Source organism: Miniopterus schreibersii (assembly GCF_964146895.1).
Source record: "Miniopterus schreibersii genome assembly, chromosome: 19".
NCBI lineage: Eukaryota > Metazoa > Chordata > Mammalia > Chiroptera > Miniopteridae > Miniopterus > Miniopterus schreibersii.
The window spans coordinates 23,527,333-23,542,780 of NC_138119.1; the positions used below are offsets into that span (position 1 = coordinate 23,527,333).

Genomic DNA, 15,448 nt, shown 5'->3' on the forward strand with positions numbered 1-15,448 from the left:
AAATGTAAGTGTTTATTTCTGTAATCTCAAATCTGTCCTATTGCTTAAATGTCTATAGTTATGCCTGTACTACACTGTTTTTTTTATTCATTTCCCCCCCAGCTTTATTGAGGCATAATTGTCAAATAAAATTATACATATTTAAAGTGTGATGATTTGATATATGTATGCTTTGTGAAATGATTACTACAGTCAGATTCCTTAACACATCCCTCACCTCAGGTAGTTACCTCTGTGTGTGTGTGTGTGTGTGTGTGTGTGTGGTGAAACACTTAAGATCTGCTCTCTGCCCGTATTATTGCCATGCTGTTCATGAGATCCTCAGAGTTTATTCATTTTATAAATGAAGGCTTGTACCCTTTGACCAGCATCTCTCCATTTCCCCCATCCCTCAGCCCCTGGTAACCACCATTCTACCTGTCTCCATGAGTTTAACTTTTCCACATATGTGACATCATATAGTATTTGTCTTTCTCTGTCTGGCTCATTTCACTTAACATAATGTCCTATAGGTTCATCCATGTTGTGTGAAGTGGCAGGATTTCCTTCTTTTTCATAGCTGAATCATATTCCTCTGTGTGTGTGTGTGTGTGTGTGTGTGTGTGTGTGTGTGTGTGTGTGAGACATCTTTTATCCATTCATGTGTTGATGGGACACTTGGGTTATTTCTATATCTTGGCTATTGTGAATAATGCTGAAATGCACACGGGAGTGCAGATATCTCTTTGAGATACTGATTTTATTTCCTTCCGATATATACCCAGAAGTATGATTGCTGGAGCATATGGTCGTAATTTTCATTTTTTGAGGAACCTGTATAATGTTTTTCATAGTTGCTGTATCAATTCACATTCCAATAACAGCGCACAGGGGTTCTCTTTTCTCCACATCCTTGTTGACACTTGTTATCTCTTGTATTTTTACCATGGCCATCCTAACAGGTGTTGGGTGATACCTCATTGTGATTTTGATTTGCATCTTCCTGATAATAAGCGATGTTGGGCACCTTTGCATGTACCTGTTGGCCATTTATATGTCTTCTTTGAAAAAATGTCTATTCAGATTCTTTGGCGATTACTTAATCAGATTATTTGATATTTTGCGATTGAGTTGTGCAAGTTTTTTATATATTTTGGATATGAACCCCTTATCAGATCGGATGTATGGTTTGCAAATTTTTTCTCCCATTTCGTAGGTTGATTTTTCATTCTGTTGACGGTTTCCCTTCCATGCAGAAGCCTTTTAGTTTGATGTAGTCCCACTTGCTTAGTTCGCTTTTGTTGTTTGTGCTTTTGGTGTCATACCCCAAAAATCCTTGCCAAGACCAATGTTAAGGGCTTTGTCCCTATGTTTTCTCTTAGGAGCTCTGTGGTTTTAGGTCTTAAATTTAAGTCTTGAATTCACTTTGAAAGTGCCACACTGTCCTGATTAAGCTGATTGATTTTCATGTTAAACCAACCCTGCCTTCCTGGGATAAGTCTTTCTTATTCATGGTGCGTAATCTGTTTTATGTGCTGCTAGGTTCACCTTACTGGTACTTTGCTGACTATTTTTGTGCATGTCTTCATAAGGCACATTGGTCTGTAGTGTCTTTTTATTGGCAGTCTCTGTCTGGTTTTGTTATCATGGTAAAACTATCCTCTTAGAATTATTTGAGAAGTGTTTCCTCTCTGCTATATTTTGAAAGTGTTCTTGAAGGGTTCATGTTAATTCTTTTTAAATGTTTGGTAGAATTCACCAGTCAAGTCATGTGTGCCTGGCGTTTCCTTTGTGGGAAGTTCTTGATTACTAATCCAGAGATCTGAAAAAGTTGATTTTGACAATTATAGTGCTTGTGTGTGTGTGTGTGTGTGTGTGTGTGTGTGTGTGTGTGTTTAATGGAGGAGTGGATTTTTGGAGTCCTTACTCCGCCGTTCTTGCTGACATCTAATCTTTTTTCTTTAAGTCCTCTAGTGGAGTGAGAAATGACCAACCCACTCCATAGCTCTCTCCTTTCTTGTTCCCACCATATTGTTTTTTGGGGGCAGCTGCGTGGTCTGCCAAGGCCTTCAGTGATCACTTCAGCCCAGAAGGCTTTAAGTGAGTATTTAAATAACTGTTTTTGAAGGAATGTGCCATAGACTAATTATTTTTTCTTTCCAGTTGAAAAAAGTCAGATAGCCATTTCTAAAGGCCTTTGCCCTTAAATGCTATATCATAAATCAGAATTCAGTAGAGAAAAAAGAAACATTCTAACCATTTTAAACCAAAAACAAGGGAAGGGGAGGGGAGGGTTAATCCATTGAATTGGATGGATAGAAAAGAACTACAGGTGTGAAAGAGGAGTGGGTTCTGAGCTTTGTCTTTAGGAATAACTTCCAGAAAAACAGAGATCTGATCCAGACAGACACCTACTTCTGAGGACAGACTTTATTTTAAACTTGTGAAAAGCCAGCTTTGAATTTCATTACCTTTTTTGTTGTTTTTCTTGTTTTCTTTGGGGTTGTCTTCTGCTTTGAGGATTAATGTTTGTTTATTCCTGGCTTCTTCTGGTTTATCTAATTGGTCTTTTCCTAGAATCTGAGTTGAATGCTTAGGACATTTATTTTCATTATTAATTAGTTTTTAATATATTAATTAGGGCTGTAAAATTTTCTTTGAGTATTCTACTGGTTGGTGACATTCCATAGATTTTAATTTTAATCAATCTCATTTTTATTTTTACTTTTTATAATTTTATACTTTATTTTGATTTTCTCTTTAATGACTTTTTTCTTCATGTAGAAAGCTTTATATCTTTATTTTTTATTTCTAGACATTTTATTATAGTTTTGTTGTGGTGTAAATGCTTTATTGACATTTTATGGCCTAATATATAGTTTATTTTGAAAATATTCTATGGGCATTTGAAAAGAATATATGTTCTTTGTTAACTGTAAATACACATGCATACATACATACATACATCTGGGTGGGTAATCTTATTTTTCAAGTTCTTTATAACTACATTTCACTACATAGTCCATTTCTGAAAAAGATGTACTAAAATATACTACTTTTAGATCTTTCACATCATCTCTGCTTTCTAACAATTTTTCTTTGTTAGTCAGTGCGTAGAGCATTGTCACTATAATGGATTCTTCATAAATTGTAACAGTTTAATCACTAGAAAGCATGCTGCCCTAGTGTTCAATGATTTTTGCTTTGTATACCAGTTTGTCAGAAATTGATGGCACCTTGTTGTCTTGGTATACCTTTGTTGGGCTCTTTATTGTGAACTTTTTTGTCGGTTTTTAAATCTGTTTTTTTAATCCACTTTCACTTTAAAAATCCGTGTCAACCCTCAGTGTTACTATAACCCTTTGCCTGTTGAACAAGAAAATGAACTCATATTTATGTTCTTGATTTAAATATTTAATTTTATTTTTGCCATCTTATTTAGGCTTAATCATTTTATTGTTCCCCTTCTTTCCTCCTTTTCTGGTTTTGCTAAACTAGTAGATTAATTGCTTGATTGTATATGAGGTGGGGGTGAGGGGCTCAAGTGCATCGAATGAGCTAAATTTAGCAAATCTTTAAAATGTAGCTTGGTTAACTTCAAATATGAACTTCTCTCTACAGCATTTTTCTCTATAAAACAAGGCCTCTAGTTTACTTGTCCCTTTTTCATCCCGGCATCTCTTACACACCCTTTGGGTGTTGCTGTTCCAGGTCATCATTCCTTTTACACCGGGCCTCTCAGACTTCCTGAACGGCCACATTTAATAATAGAGAAGTATTTTCTATGCTTATTTCAAGTTAAAAGGTAGTCTTCTGTTTTATGTTACCGACAATTTAATTGTAACTTTTATATCAAAAGAAAAACCTGGTATAAATAAGAATATGATTTGAATTTCTCTGAAGCGGTTTAAAAAGAGTACTATTCAAAGATAAGGTCAGTTAGTTTCAGGAAATGTTGATTTCTCCTTCACTGCAAGAGTTCCAATGCCATCGATTTCTTCTTGGTGAAGGCACTTCATCATTGGGCTGATCAAATCTATTGGGATAAAAACAAGTTCTCTTTAACATTTTTCACTACTCAGCTAATCTACAGTTCTAAGGATTTTCCTACCTGAGCACAGAGAAATGCTTGATCTAGAAAACCTATTAAGATCCTTTTTCCATCTTGTTCTTAAATTCTACTTAACAGTATGCTTTAGTTTTATTCCAAATTTATACATATATGTGTGTGTATATAATACATATACATTATATATATGGAAGAAATTGTAATTCCCACTGAGCAAACAATTCCACTTAAACTGTCCTACTTATGTGAATTGGTGACCTGCCTGGCCTTCTTGCAGAGCCACCCAGCCTGGAGGGTGCAGGGAAGATGCTGAATGAGACCGTGGTGGTGAACAACCCTGCACAACTGGAGTGTAAGGCCGCTGGAAATCCCTTGCCTGGTATGCCTCCTTGTGGACTCTGTAATTTATCAACATTTTAAGATTTCTGGGAAAAGCTAAATCTGTTTGTGAGCATAATACAGTAATTACTAATAAAGGAGAGATTATAGATACATTTCAAGGGTAAAAGGATATCATTGGGTAGATGGTATTTTCAAATTTTCACTGCTTTCAGTGAATAATTAATTGTCTTGTCCTTACTGTGGCCACAAAACACACAATGGCATTTCATATACATTTATGTTGAAAAATTATATTTTTATCTAGTCTATATTGGTTATCTTTATACATCAAATCATTTGATGAGACTATTACTTCGTTAATTCTCATCACTGGTAAGTTATTCCTACGAATCAATAATAATACACATTTTTGAGGCTAATAGTGGATATATGTTTGATTTTGATTAGATGTGAAGAGAATGTTTTTGTAGAAGAGAGGAATATGTACAACAAAATGGAAATAGAACCAGTTAAAATTTTGCTACCAAACAATACTGATACATTAGAGAGAAAGTAAATATTTTTTATAAATTCATTTCAGGACTCTTTTGCTGGTTTGACTACTCATGCTCTTGTTAAGGTTACTTCCTCGTAAAACTCAACTCTACAGAGAAATTTAAACAGATTAAACTGAAATGATAGCTCAAGAATAAAGCAATTGCTACTATTTTAGTTAAGGTCCAGTTTAGTGTATGTGTTGAGCTTTTACAAGAAAAAAAAATTAAATAGATGGGCTTCTCTCCTCTTCCCCTTGCAGTTATTACATGGTACAAAGATAACCGTCCGCTCTCAGGTTCCACCAGTGTGACTTTCTTGAACAGAGGACAGATCATTGATATCGAAAGTGCCCAGATCGCAGATGCTGGCATCTATAAATGTGTGGCCATCAACTCAGCTGGAGCTACAGAATTATACTACAGCCTTCAGGTCCATGGTTAGTGCTGCTTCTCCTAGATTTACCCTGGGGTAAAGAAACATTCAAAATGACTAAGTCCTTCTATAAAATTCTAGTGTAAATATTTAACGGAGTATGTTAGTATCGTCTTTACAGAAGAGTACAGTGTTCTAAAGCTGATAAACGTTTTTATTTCCTGATTCTTATTAAAATGCTCTATTTTCACTTGATGTTGAGCTTGTTAGCTTTACATAAATTGTTGAAATAGGTATCAACCAATCATATCAGCCATGACAATAGCCCTATTTGTAAATACAGTACTGTCTATCAGAATCATATTTTTAAACAAATGTGTCCAACTTACTATCTCTATTAATGCTTTTAAGAAGAGTTGGTAGTTAACACACTAGAGTGGATACTGTGGTGGGACACCAATCACACACACACACATATACACACAAGCCTGGAAACCAAGAAATAAAAATATACTCTGGTGTCAAAGACTGGATTTCCTAAACAAAGTAACGAAACCTTATTTCCCTCATCTGTAAAATGGAGAAATTGATCAGTGCCCTACTTACCTCACTAGGTAGATGTGATTAGAATCCCAAATAAGAAAGGGAAAGAACTTACCAAAAAATATATACCCAAAACCCGCAATGTAAAAACACTACTGTGGACATTACATATAGTTTTCATTATTTTGAGGTGAAATCTTTCATGATGTTAACACATCTTATTTTCTTTATTTTTTATTCCTTTTCAGTGCCCCCATCCATTTCTGGCAGCAGTAATGTGGTGGCGGTGGTGGTGAATAACCTGGTGAGGCTAGAATGTGAAGCCAGAGGCATCCCTGCCCCAAGTCTGACCTGGTTGAAAGATGGGAGCCCTGTGTCTGGTTTTGCTAATGGGATACAGGTACTCTGTCATTCCTTCGGTGAAATCTACTACCCGATTATTCAATACAGGAAGTACAGATAGGTAAAGCTATTAAAGAGATTTGGCGAACAAGGATTCACAAATGTTATCCAAAACCATAGACATATACATTCATAAATACCATGGACACACAATTGGGATTTCTGAACAATTCGTTAAAAACTCAGTATATCTAAGAGTTCCCTTGTATCATATGTAGTGCTCTATTTTAGATACTTTCTACCTCCCCCCTTCCATTCCCTGATACTTCCACAAGAGATACTTTACACAAATAAATGTTCATCAACACCAATAAACAGGAATTTCCTGGTAGAATTTATATTTAAATGTGTGGAAATAATAATGAATCAGAAAACCATATAGAGTATATTTTCTTCTACAAAGTCATCAAATAAAAAAGTAAGACACCATAAAGGCAACATTATAAGAAATAGAGTCTGAAAAAAATGTATGCTTTATACTGATTCAGAATTTAAAATACCCAAACATGTATATCTCATTTAAAGTGTAGTTTAATTTTACTTCGTTTAGCAGAGAACATAGTTCTCCTACCATTCTACATCTTCAGCTTTTCTTAAAATTCCAATGCTTGCAGAATTTGGGATCATAAAAGTTGTAGAGTTAAGGTCAATATTTTAGAGGTACAACTAGATCATTGGGATAAAAAAAAAAAAGCAATGAATGTGACTCATTAATTTATTTGGCTGCTACTTTGCTATTAATTTTAACTTCTTACTTGTTTTCCCAGGGAGAAATTAGAAGGAGAATTAGCTCCTCTTATTCCCACCTCTGCTCCTATTTCTCCCCTGGTGGCTTCCTCTTTCTCTGTAGTAAGCGTGGGTGAAATTCGACCTTCCCTTGATGCTGTGGAGACAGACTTGTTTTCAGTGGTTATTACCACATTGGGTTCTGGCCTCTGAGTTTTCCTCCACAGAGAAGATGAGATGGGGATTAAGTGATGCTTACACACTTTAAAATATCCAAGTGGAAATCCTTCTAGAGACCAATGTCCATTGATTAACCTCAGAAAATAAGAGAAAAGGTCTGTTTACATCTGTTCTTCTCAGGGGGCGTGTTGGCTATTTAGCTTTCTTGTCTTTGAAAGGTTCTGTCTGGGGGCCGCATCCTGGCTTTGACCAGCGCCCAGATCGGTGATACCGGGAGATACACCTGCGTGGCAGTGAATGCTGCTGGGGAGAAGCAAAGGGACATAGACCTCAGAGTGTATGGTGAGACATTTTATCGATGATTTCTGCTCTGATATAGCTGTGTTTAAGCCCTAAGATCGTTGAGGACAGGTAAGGGAAGTTTTTGACAGTAAAGAGCTATGAACAATAGAAATGATATTACAAGATTAAGTCAAATCAGATTCTCCCTTTCTACTCTATATTTAACTAATTTTCCTTTTTTAAGGTGTGAGAAATTAAAGTGCATACATTAATCACGTAGGGTGTGGGTTCTATGGTGTACCCCGAGGAACGTGACTACGGAGAGCAGCTTTGTAATTGGGAAGATGTAATCTCCTCCCTAAAGCAAGCATCTGTTCAAGAAGCTCTGTTGAGCTATTTTGCTCCAAGCCTTGGTTTTATTGCTTTTTAATTACATTTATCATCAGCATACACTTACAGTCAGCATTTTGTAGTCAATACTATGTCTATGAATTAAAGGCTATTTGAGAAGAAAAAGTTAAACTAAACATAAACTTAGACAAAATTTAAGTTTTGGGTGTGTTTTTTAATCTTTGCTGCAGCTATAAGGTACAAAAGGGAGTGTCTGAAGCTAATGGCCCCCAGAACAAAGTTGGGGCCCATTGGACCCCATTCATAGATTACACTTGCTGTCCCACATTCTGGTGTACCTTTGAGTTTAGAACTCCTTCAAGCTTTTTCTCAGGGCCTTGGTTCATGGAATAATGAATTTGTTTCTTCTGTAGCCCCTCAAAATATCTGTTTAGTGTTGGCATTTTCTTCTAAGTCCCACCTCACTTCCAAATAATTCACTCCTATTCAAATATATTACTTTTTTTTTTAACCTCTGGGCCATGTGGGTTGACTCCTCTTTTTAAGTTTGCCAAAAACAAATGGCAGTTATCACAAATAATTTCAATAAGTTATAATTTTATAATAAAGAGGCCACTTGTTGCAACATGGATACCATGTATGTCTCATTAAGCTGAAAAACCCCAGGAGACGACTAAAGGCCTCTCTGTGCATCTCTTTCCTGTTTCTTCTGCATTTGACATGGGTTTATGTCACACCTCCAGTTTTGCTGGCGCGCTCTTTCTGAGGGAGAAAACGGGTCTGAAATACTCACCCCTAGGGACTCCAACTCCTTCCTTTCATGGGCCACTTTTATGCTTAATGGAGACCTGGAATGTGCCAATCTCAAATATCTTTAGAGAATGGTTCATCAATCAAAGTATGTGACAGAATAGCTCCTTCAGTCATCAGCAAGCAGATAGAGGGGTGACATTGGTATTTACTGGGTTTCAGTCAGCAGTGAAAATTGGGATTGGCTCCTTCCGTTTCTGCATGTTAAGGAGTTGATGTTTTCTAGGACTTACAGAGATGTGCGTCGCTATTATGAATAATTGGCTAAGATACTTCCACACCACCCTTTTAGTCTGAAAAAAACAGATCTTTCATTTGTTGTAAAATTCAGATGGCTAGCTAGAAAGTGCGTATGTTTGAGAATGTGTGTGTGTTTGGCATTTGAAATATATATACGTGGCAAGCTACTGTAAAATTAAAACAGGTTTTCAATCTGAAATTACTTTCCAATCTACGTTCCACTGTTAGTATTATTTCTATACATTATATTCCTGTCTTTGTAGTAGTAACCTTGGCCATCTAGTGTCTAATTGCAGCCTAAAGAATGTGTATCCCCAAAGGTAAATTTCCTTCAGATTTACGTTGCAGAATGTGAGGATGGTAAGAGGAGTAGAGAGTGAATGAAGTACTTTTCCCTACAATTACGAGGGTAGTTCATTAACATTTTTCCTCCTGGTATAAATTCAGAGTATGTTCTACCACATTCTGAGGTGCCCAAACAAAAGTTGAATTTTTAAATGATCTGGATTCCTGTGGTATCTTTTCTTTAAACTTAAGCTCAGAGAACTTTCTTAGAGATCACACATCCCCCAGTGTCTCAACAAGTATAACCCCTATGGCAATTCTAATTTTGATAATTAAATTTAACAAGTATAATGCGTAGGATGAGAAACAGGCACAACACACCCCTTCCAAAGCAACATAACCACAAAGCAAATTAGGGAGAACATCTAAGAAAGCTGAGGATCTGAAGGGTAAAAGCTTTTCTCTTCTCAGACTAAACAAAAAGCTGAAAATGAAAGACAGGTTAGAAAAAATAAATGTGCTTTGGTAATATATATCCTTGGCTGTAATTAGATTTGCTTTATGTTCTTTAAGAAACAAATACTCTATTGTTTTTGCATTTTTCCTCTCAATTTTAAAATTCTGGTATCCTTTTGAACTTGATTTAACTCACTTAGCTGTAAAGAAAAGTAACTGAAAGAAAAATATTTGGAAATAAATTAGCATTCTGCTTTCTTGAATTATTTCCGGCCTTTAATCCTACAAGGAACCATCAAGAATTCATGCTTTTTTGTAAATTCCACAAATAATCTAACAAAAACATATTTTCATGCAGTTATAGTACTTTTTAACCACTGAGACCAGACTACCTGAAATTATTTCCAAGCTGTGAAATCAGCTATTCTATTTAGTGCTTTTTGTGCTGGGACTAGTGAGTGTATCTGTTTTCATAATATCTTAGGAAATGGCACTAATTGTGCTGATTTTGCCAACATTATAGCAGTTTTAATCTGAAACCGGACTAGTTGTGTATCTTTTATCTAATGTGTCCCATATTGAAAACAATCCCACTGTTTTCCATTCCCCATAGCTTACTTTAAGCTCATCGAGAGCCAGATGTCTGCGTGTGCTATTAAATTTAACAGGAGGGGCATCATCTCTACACACATGCTCCACTGGTCTGTTCCGGTCGGGGTGCATGGCAGGTCTTCCTTCAGCATCAATTCCTTTGGCTTTAGCACAAGTCCTGCATCCAGAAACAGCACATGAAAGTGCTCTTAGTCCATTGCATATGCCTTTCCCTCTGTAGTAGGTAGGCATGGTAGCAGAGAAACCTGCTGGTTGCAGAAACACACTGTTACTGGTTAAAGTCAATTGCATATTTGCCATTTTTGCCACATGCTGCAGTATGGAGCCTGAGCTAGTAGACTATACTAACATTCCTCAGCACGAAAATTTTATTTCTATCAAGGCGTTTGCAAAGTTTTTTAGGAGTCGTTTCAATGAAACTTATCCTTTCCTATAAGACAAAACAACAAAAACTAGAAATAAGGTAAATTTCCCATAATCCTAAATAGTTACAGAATTTCTTGAGAAATGGCTGGGGAAATTACCCTCTGTGAGTTTTGCAGTGGCCTTTTTATAGCAACAGGCTTGATTTCATCATTCGTTTGTGTGTTTGAATTATTATAAATACAGGCCTGAAAGAGTCCTTCAGAGGTTACAGAGCCCACCCTCCCATTCTTGGCAGGGCTGTACCTAAACCGTCTAAGACAAATGACTGTTTACTTTATTTTTTAATACACCCAAAGGAAGGAGATTCCTTAAACTTCTCCAAGAACACATTTCAGCATCTGACAAGCCTTCGAGCCAGGGAATTCAAATCTTAATCTCATTAACATTTCAACTCATTTCCTCTTTTTATGTAATTGTGAGTGTGTTGTACAGCTGGTCACTGATTTAGTTTGTTCTTTATTGTGCCATTTATTCCACATGGTTTTTATTCCTTAGAAAGTTGACAAGGTACCGTGGAAAACCACAAAGAGCTCTAAACTACAAGTCAGAAGACTCCTGGCTTTCCCACCCATTAGGTTATTTCAGATAAGCTGATATCTGTCACCTACTTGGTTTTGCACGTGGTGACTGGATGGGACTGGATTCTCTCTTTCACCTCTATACCTCTATGTGTTTATTTTGCCTCTGTTACAATGAAATTTTTTTTTCTTTTGCAAAAAATATAAATAAATATCAAAAATGCATTTGCTGTAATTCATTGTTATTTCTAAAATATTTCATGAATGATTTATTCCTCTGAAAATCTTAAGTAGTAATAGCGAGTTCAAGATGTTTCTTCCATGGGCACTTGGTGAGAGTTCCAGTTCTAAAACCTTTTTCCCCCCTGTATTTTATTCTATTTTTACCATCACCACTTATCCCCCCAGCCCTCCTCCACTTCCACCCATCCCTTTCCCTCCCTCCCTCCGTCCCTCCCTACCTCCCGCCCGCAGTCACCACAGTGTCCACGTCCATGAGTACTTTTGCTTTCTTTTAAGAAGAGATAGTGAAAACTATTTTTCTTCAGCAGCACGTTATGAGTGATTTATTAACACATGATTCTAAAACAAATGATGCAGAGAGGTTTATTAGAATGATCACAACCTTACATCTTAAAAGAACCGGTCGAGTTTCCCAGTATATATCCTGATGATTAATAATCATGAGCAGTGTGCTGGCCTGTTTGATCCTGAGCAAAACCCCATCCTTCACTTAGTTCCACCAAACATCGTGGGGGAAGAACAGAACGTCTCTGCCCTCATCGGCCAGGCTGTGGAGCTGCTGTGTCAAAGCGACGCTGTCCCCTCGCCCACTCTGACTTGGTTAAAAGACGGCCGCCCCTTGCTGAAGAAACCAGGCCTCAAGATTTCTGAGAATGGAAGTGTGTTAAAGGTGAGGCCATCACTTTATTTATTTCTTCTTATATTGCTCCTGAGCTCATGGCTTCGGCATGACCGCTATGAAACTTGCCTGTCTCTACAAATGTTCTATTAATTTCATATTATAAAATTCTAGGAACCCTTTCATTAAGGGGGTTTGTAATATTTTTTAAATTTGGGGCTAAGTAAGATTTAAAGTTTAATTTCTATCCATATTTGTAGCCAGAAGCCATCCAAAAATGCTTCTAGGAAAATATTATAGGAATATTGTAGGACAGCCTCAGCCACAGCCATTCAATCAATCAGCAAAGACCCGTTCTAGGTGCTCTGGGTAGGGAATCCAGAAAGTATAAGATGCATTTCCTGCCCTCGGTGTCTTCTAATGTCACCAAAATACCGGAAAACTTGACTGAGCGTTCAGTCAAAAATGCACTAAGTGCTGTAAGCCTGAGTTAATGGCCAAGTGGATACATTTTGGGAGGTAGCAAAAGATGAGGCTGCGGTTGCCTGGAATGGTCTTGGAAGGCTACTTGCATTTTTATGGGGCAAAAGGCCTGATTAAGGAAAGCTAGTGTGGCTGAAACAGAGAATTTAACAGAGCAAATATTTGGAAATAATTCTGGCATGGTTGACTTGAGTAAAAAGAACTAACATTTGAAGCCAGCTTAAGGAATTAGGATTCAGGAATGTTTGTAAAATCTGCATCATAACCCTATCGAAAAATTGAAAGAATGGCTCAGTAACGTGCCCACGGTTACTAAGTGGCTGAAATGGGCTGTGAATGCAGGAGCATAGCTTCAGAATCCATGCTGTGAACTACTGTACCTTCCAGCCTCTTGGTAAAAGAGGGTGATTAGTGGCAAGTAAAGAGAGTGTTGAGCAGTGGTTGATGGGTGTCAGCACAGAGGAAGCTGAGAAGCTTACGCAGAACAGAAGCATGGGGCAGAGCGGGAGGGAGTGTGAAAGCGCATTAGAGGCAAGAGGGTAGAGACCTTGTTCATTGTGATCCTGAAATAATGGAGCTGTTGAGCAAGGAAAGGCCAGAATCACTGAGGGAGGAAAGTAGGATGTCAATTAAGCTTTATAGAAAGAAAGGAGCAGCAGCAAAAAGCACAGCCCCTGCTCAGAGGCAGAGCCCAGAGTTCTAGACGGCAGCCAGTGGAATTCGCAAACCTTAACTCTCACTGCATGATACGAGGAAACGACAATACGGATACAAGCCCCAGCACTGGTAGGGGAGAGCTCTGCGTGGTTCAAACTCTCAGAAAGTTTCACTGAGCATAGCAGTTTATTTCTTCAGAGCAGAGATCCCAAGGGGTTGGGAAGCCCAGAGAGAGGTGATGGCTGGTGAAGCAGCCCTGACATTCATTGAATCCCTACCATGAGGGTCGGCCAGGCACCCTGGAGTGTGCAGGTCCCAGTGAGGGGTACAGAGAGACCTCCTGGAAATGAAAGCTCGTAGTGCACCCCCAATATACTAAATACTTTCATTGATTTAACTCCAGTGATTCAACTCTTTTGAATGATTTAATAATTGACTGCAAAGTTATTTGGCAATCGATATCACACTGTTTGTTGTAATCTCTTGTGTTATCTTCTGTTAGTATTTATACTTTGTTTATTATTAAAATTTTTTATTTTCGCATGCTTTATATTCTCAACCAGATTGTAAATTCAAGTCAGAAACCATGTATCACACTAAACTTCTTTGTATTTTCTATGTGTAGTACCTGGTACAGTGTTCTCAATAACTGCTGAATGGTCAGTGAATAGATGATGAATGAGTATTGATGCATGTTGCAGATAAATACATGGAAAATATTTACTGATATTCAGTTATCTACCAAGCACCAAATTGGTTACTAGGAGATTGAGTCTAACTGAGTATAATATTTGGCTTAAACAAGCTTACAAGCCCCATATGGGAGAAGAGATGTAGTAGATCAATAAAAGGGTGTTATTTTACTGAACAATATCCTAGATGTATAAAGATTGTATATTTTAAAGCCTTAAATAACTTATTCAGAAATTGTGGGGTTTTTTGCTATTTTATCTGAAATATATTTAAAAGACCTTTCTAGATCTTCAGTGACTAATATTAATGAGATTAAAATAAGGTTTGACATAGAAATTGTTGAATCTTGATAAGCGCTAGATGTGGATAATGGGTGTATAACCATGATACAAATAAAAAATAAGAGGTCACAAATAACATTAACAGAAAAGCCCCATTACTTATAAAATAGAAACTGGTCTTAAAGCCTGATTTTGTTTTCAGATTGAAGACGCTCAGGTTCAAGACACTGGTCGTTACACTTGTGAGGCAACGAATGTTGCTGGGAAAACTGAGAAAAATTATAATGTTAATATTTGGGGTAAGTGTGATCAGTTCCTGCAAAGCAAATGATGCAGCATGCGGTTTAACCTTTTATTCTGTGTTTCAACTCTTAAAATGACATCCACATACCTAAAATTGATCATAATACATAGATGGACATGAATCAATATGCTTAGATGATTCTAAACTGCCCTGAATATCAGCTCATATAAATTCAAGAGCAACTATAGATAGACTCTTAGAACCTAAGTGTATTAGACATAAACTACAAAGTGTACTTTATAAATTCCTCTAATAGAGGAAAACAGAATACAGTAGATGTAAGAATGAATGGGAAGAAAATGTTAAGATATCAAGGATAGATTCACTAAAAAATATTACACTTTGCTTCTGTGTTCTAGGCACTGTGCCTAGAGAGGTTATTGAGAAAAGACAATACCACTGTTTGGATAGAACTTATGTTCTGCTGGTCTAGGAATAGCTTTCAATAGCGAATTTGAATTTTGTAAGAACTATTGTAGGAAGTTTTATAAGAAAACATATCAGGGGCTCGTGATATCTACTTGGGTTGTTAAGGATGAGTAGGCATTCGCTCTGACAGAGAATGGAAGCATTACAAACCTGAAGAATACTGCCTGCATTCAGTTCCCCAAACATCATTCAGTATGGAGCCTAGGGTGGTGCAGAGGAGAGTGAGAAGATGTTATGTAGGAAAGGTTGAATGGGGCATGTTGAAGAGGGTCTCTAAAATGAATTTTAAAAGTATGGATTGGTTTTAAAGGTGATATGATGGCATTAAAGAGATTTAAAGGAGGCATGAGGTGTTCAGATCTGTACTCTAGGAAGAAAGAAGCAGATGAATTCTAGAAGTATTTAAGGAATTGAGTTACTAGGATTAATTGGTAAGTGGAGAGATGTAGAAACGAGGAGTCAAGGATGGATGTCAGTATGGGTTGGCCATCTGGACTGTGTGGACAGTAGTGTCCTTCCCTCAGAGAGGGAACAAAGATGACTGAGTTTGTTTCCAGGCAAGCCAACTTTGACAGCGCCTCTAGGAAGGCATCCAAGTTGAGATGTTAA

The 15,448-nt window shown here is 37.1% G+C and overlaps 1 protein-coding gene across 1 annotated transcript in view; it reads left to right on the forward strand.

Moving 5' to 3' along the window:
• HMCN1 (hemicentin 1) overlaps positions 1–15,448 on the forward strand; it is a 344,699-nt gene that overhangs the window by 213,127 nt on the left and 116,124 nt on the right. Inside the window, exons 37-42 of the mRNA XM_081121757.1 lie at positions 4,326–4,427; positions 5,187–5,363; positions 6,091–6,242; positions 7,369–7,492; positions 11,868–12,043; positions 14,309–14,405. Coding sequence (XP_080977883.1) covers positions 4,326–4,427; positions 5,187–5,363; positions 6,091–6,242; positions 7,369–7,492; positions 11,868–12,043; positions 14,309–14,405 — 828 coding nt within the window. The remainder of the gene's footprint in view (positions 1–4,325; positions 4,428–5,186; positions 5,364–6,090; positions 6,243–7,368; positions 7,493–11,867; positions 12,044–14,308; positions 14,406–15,448) is intronic.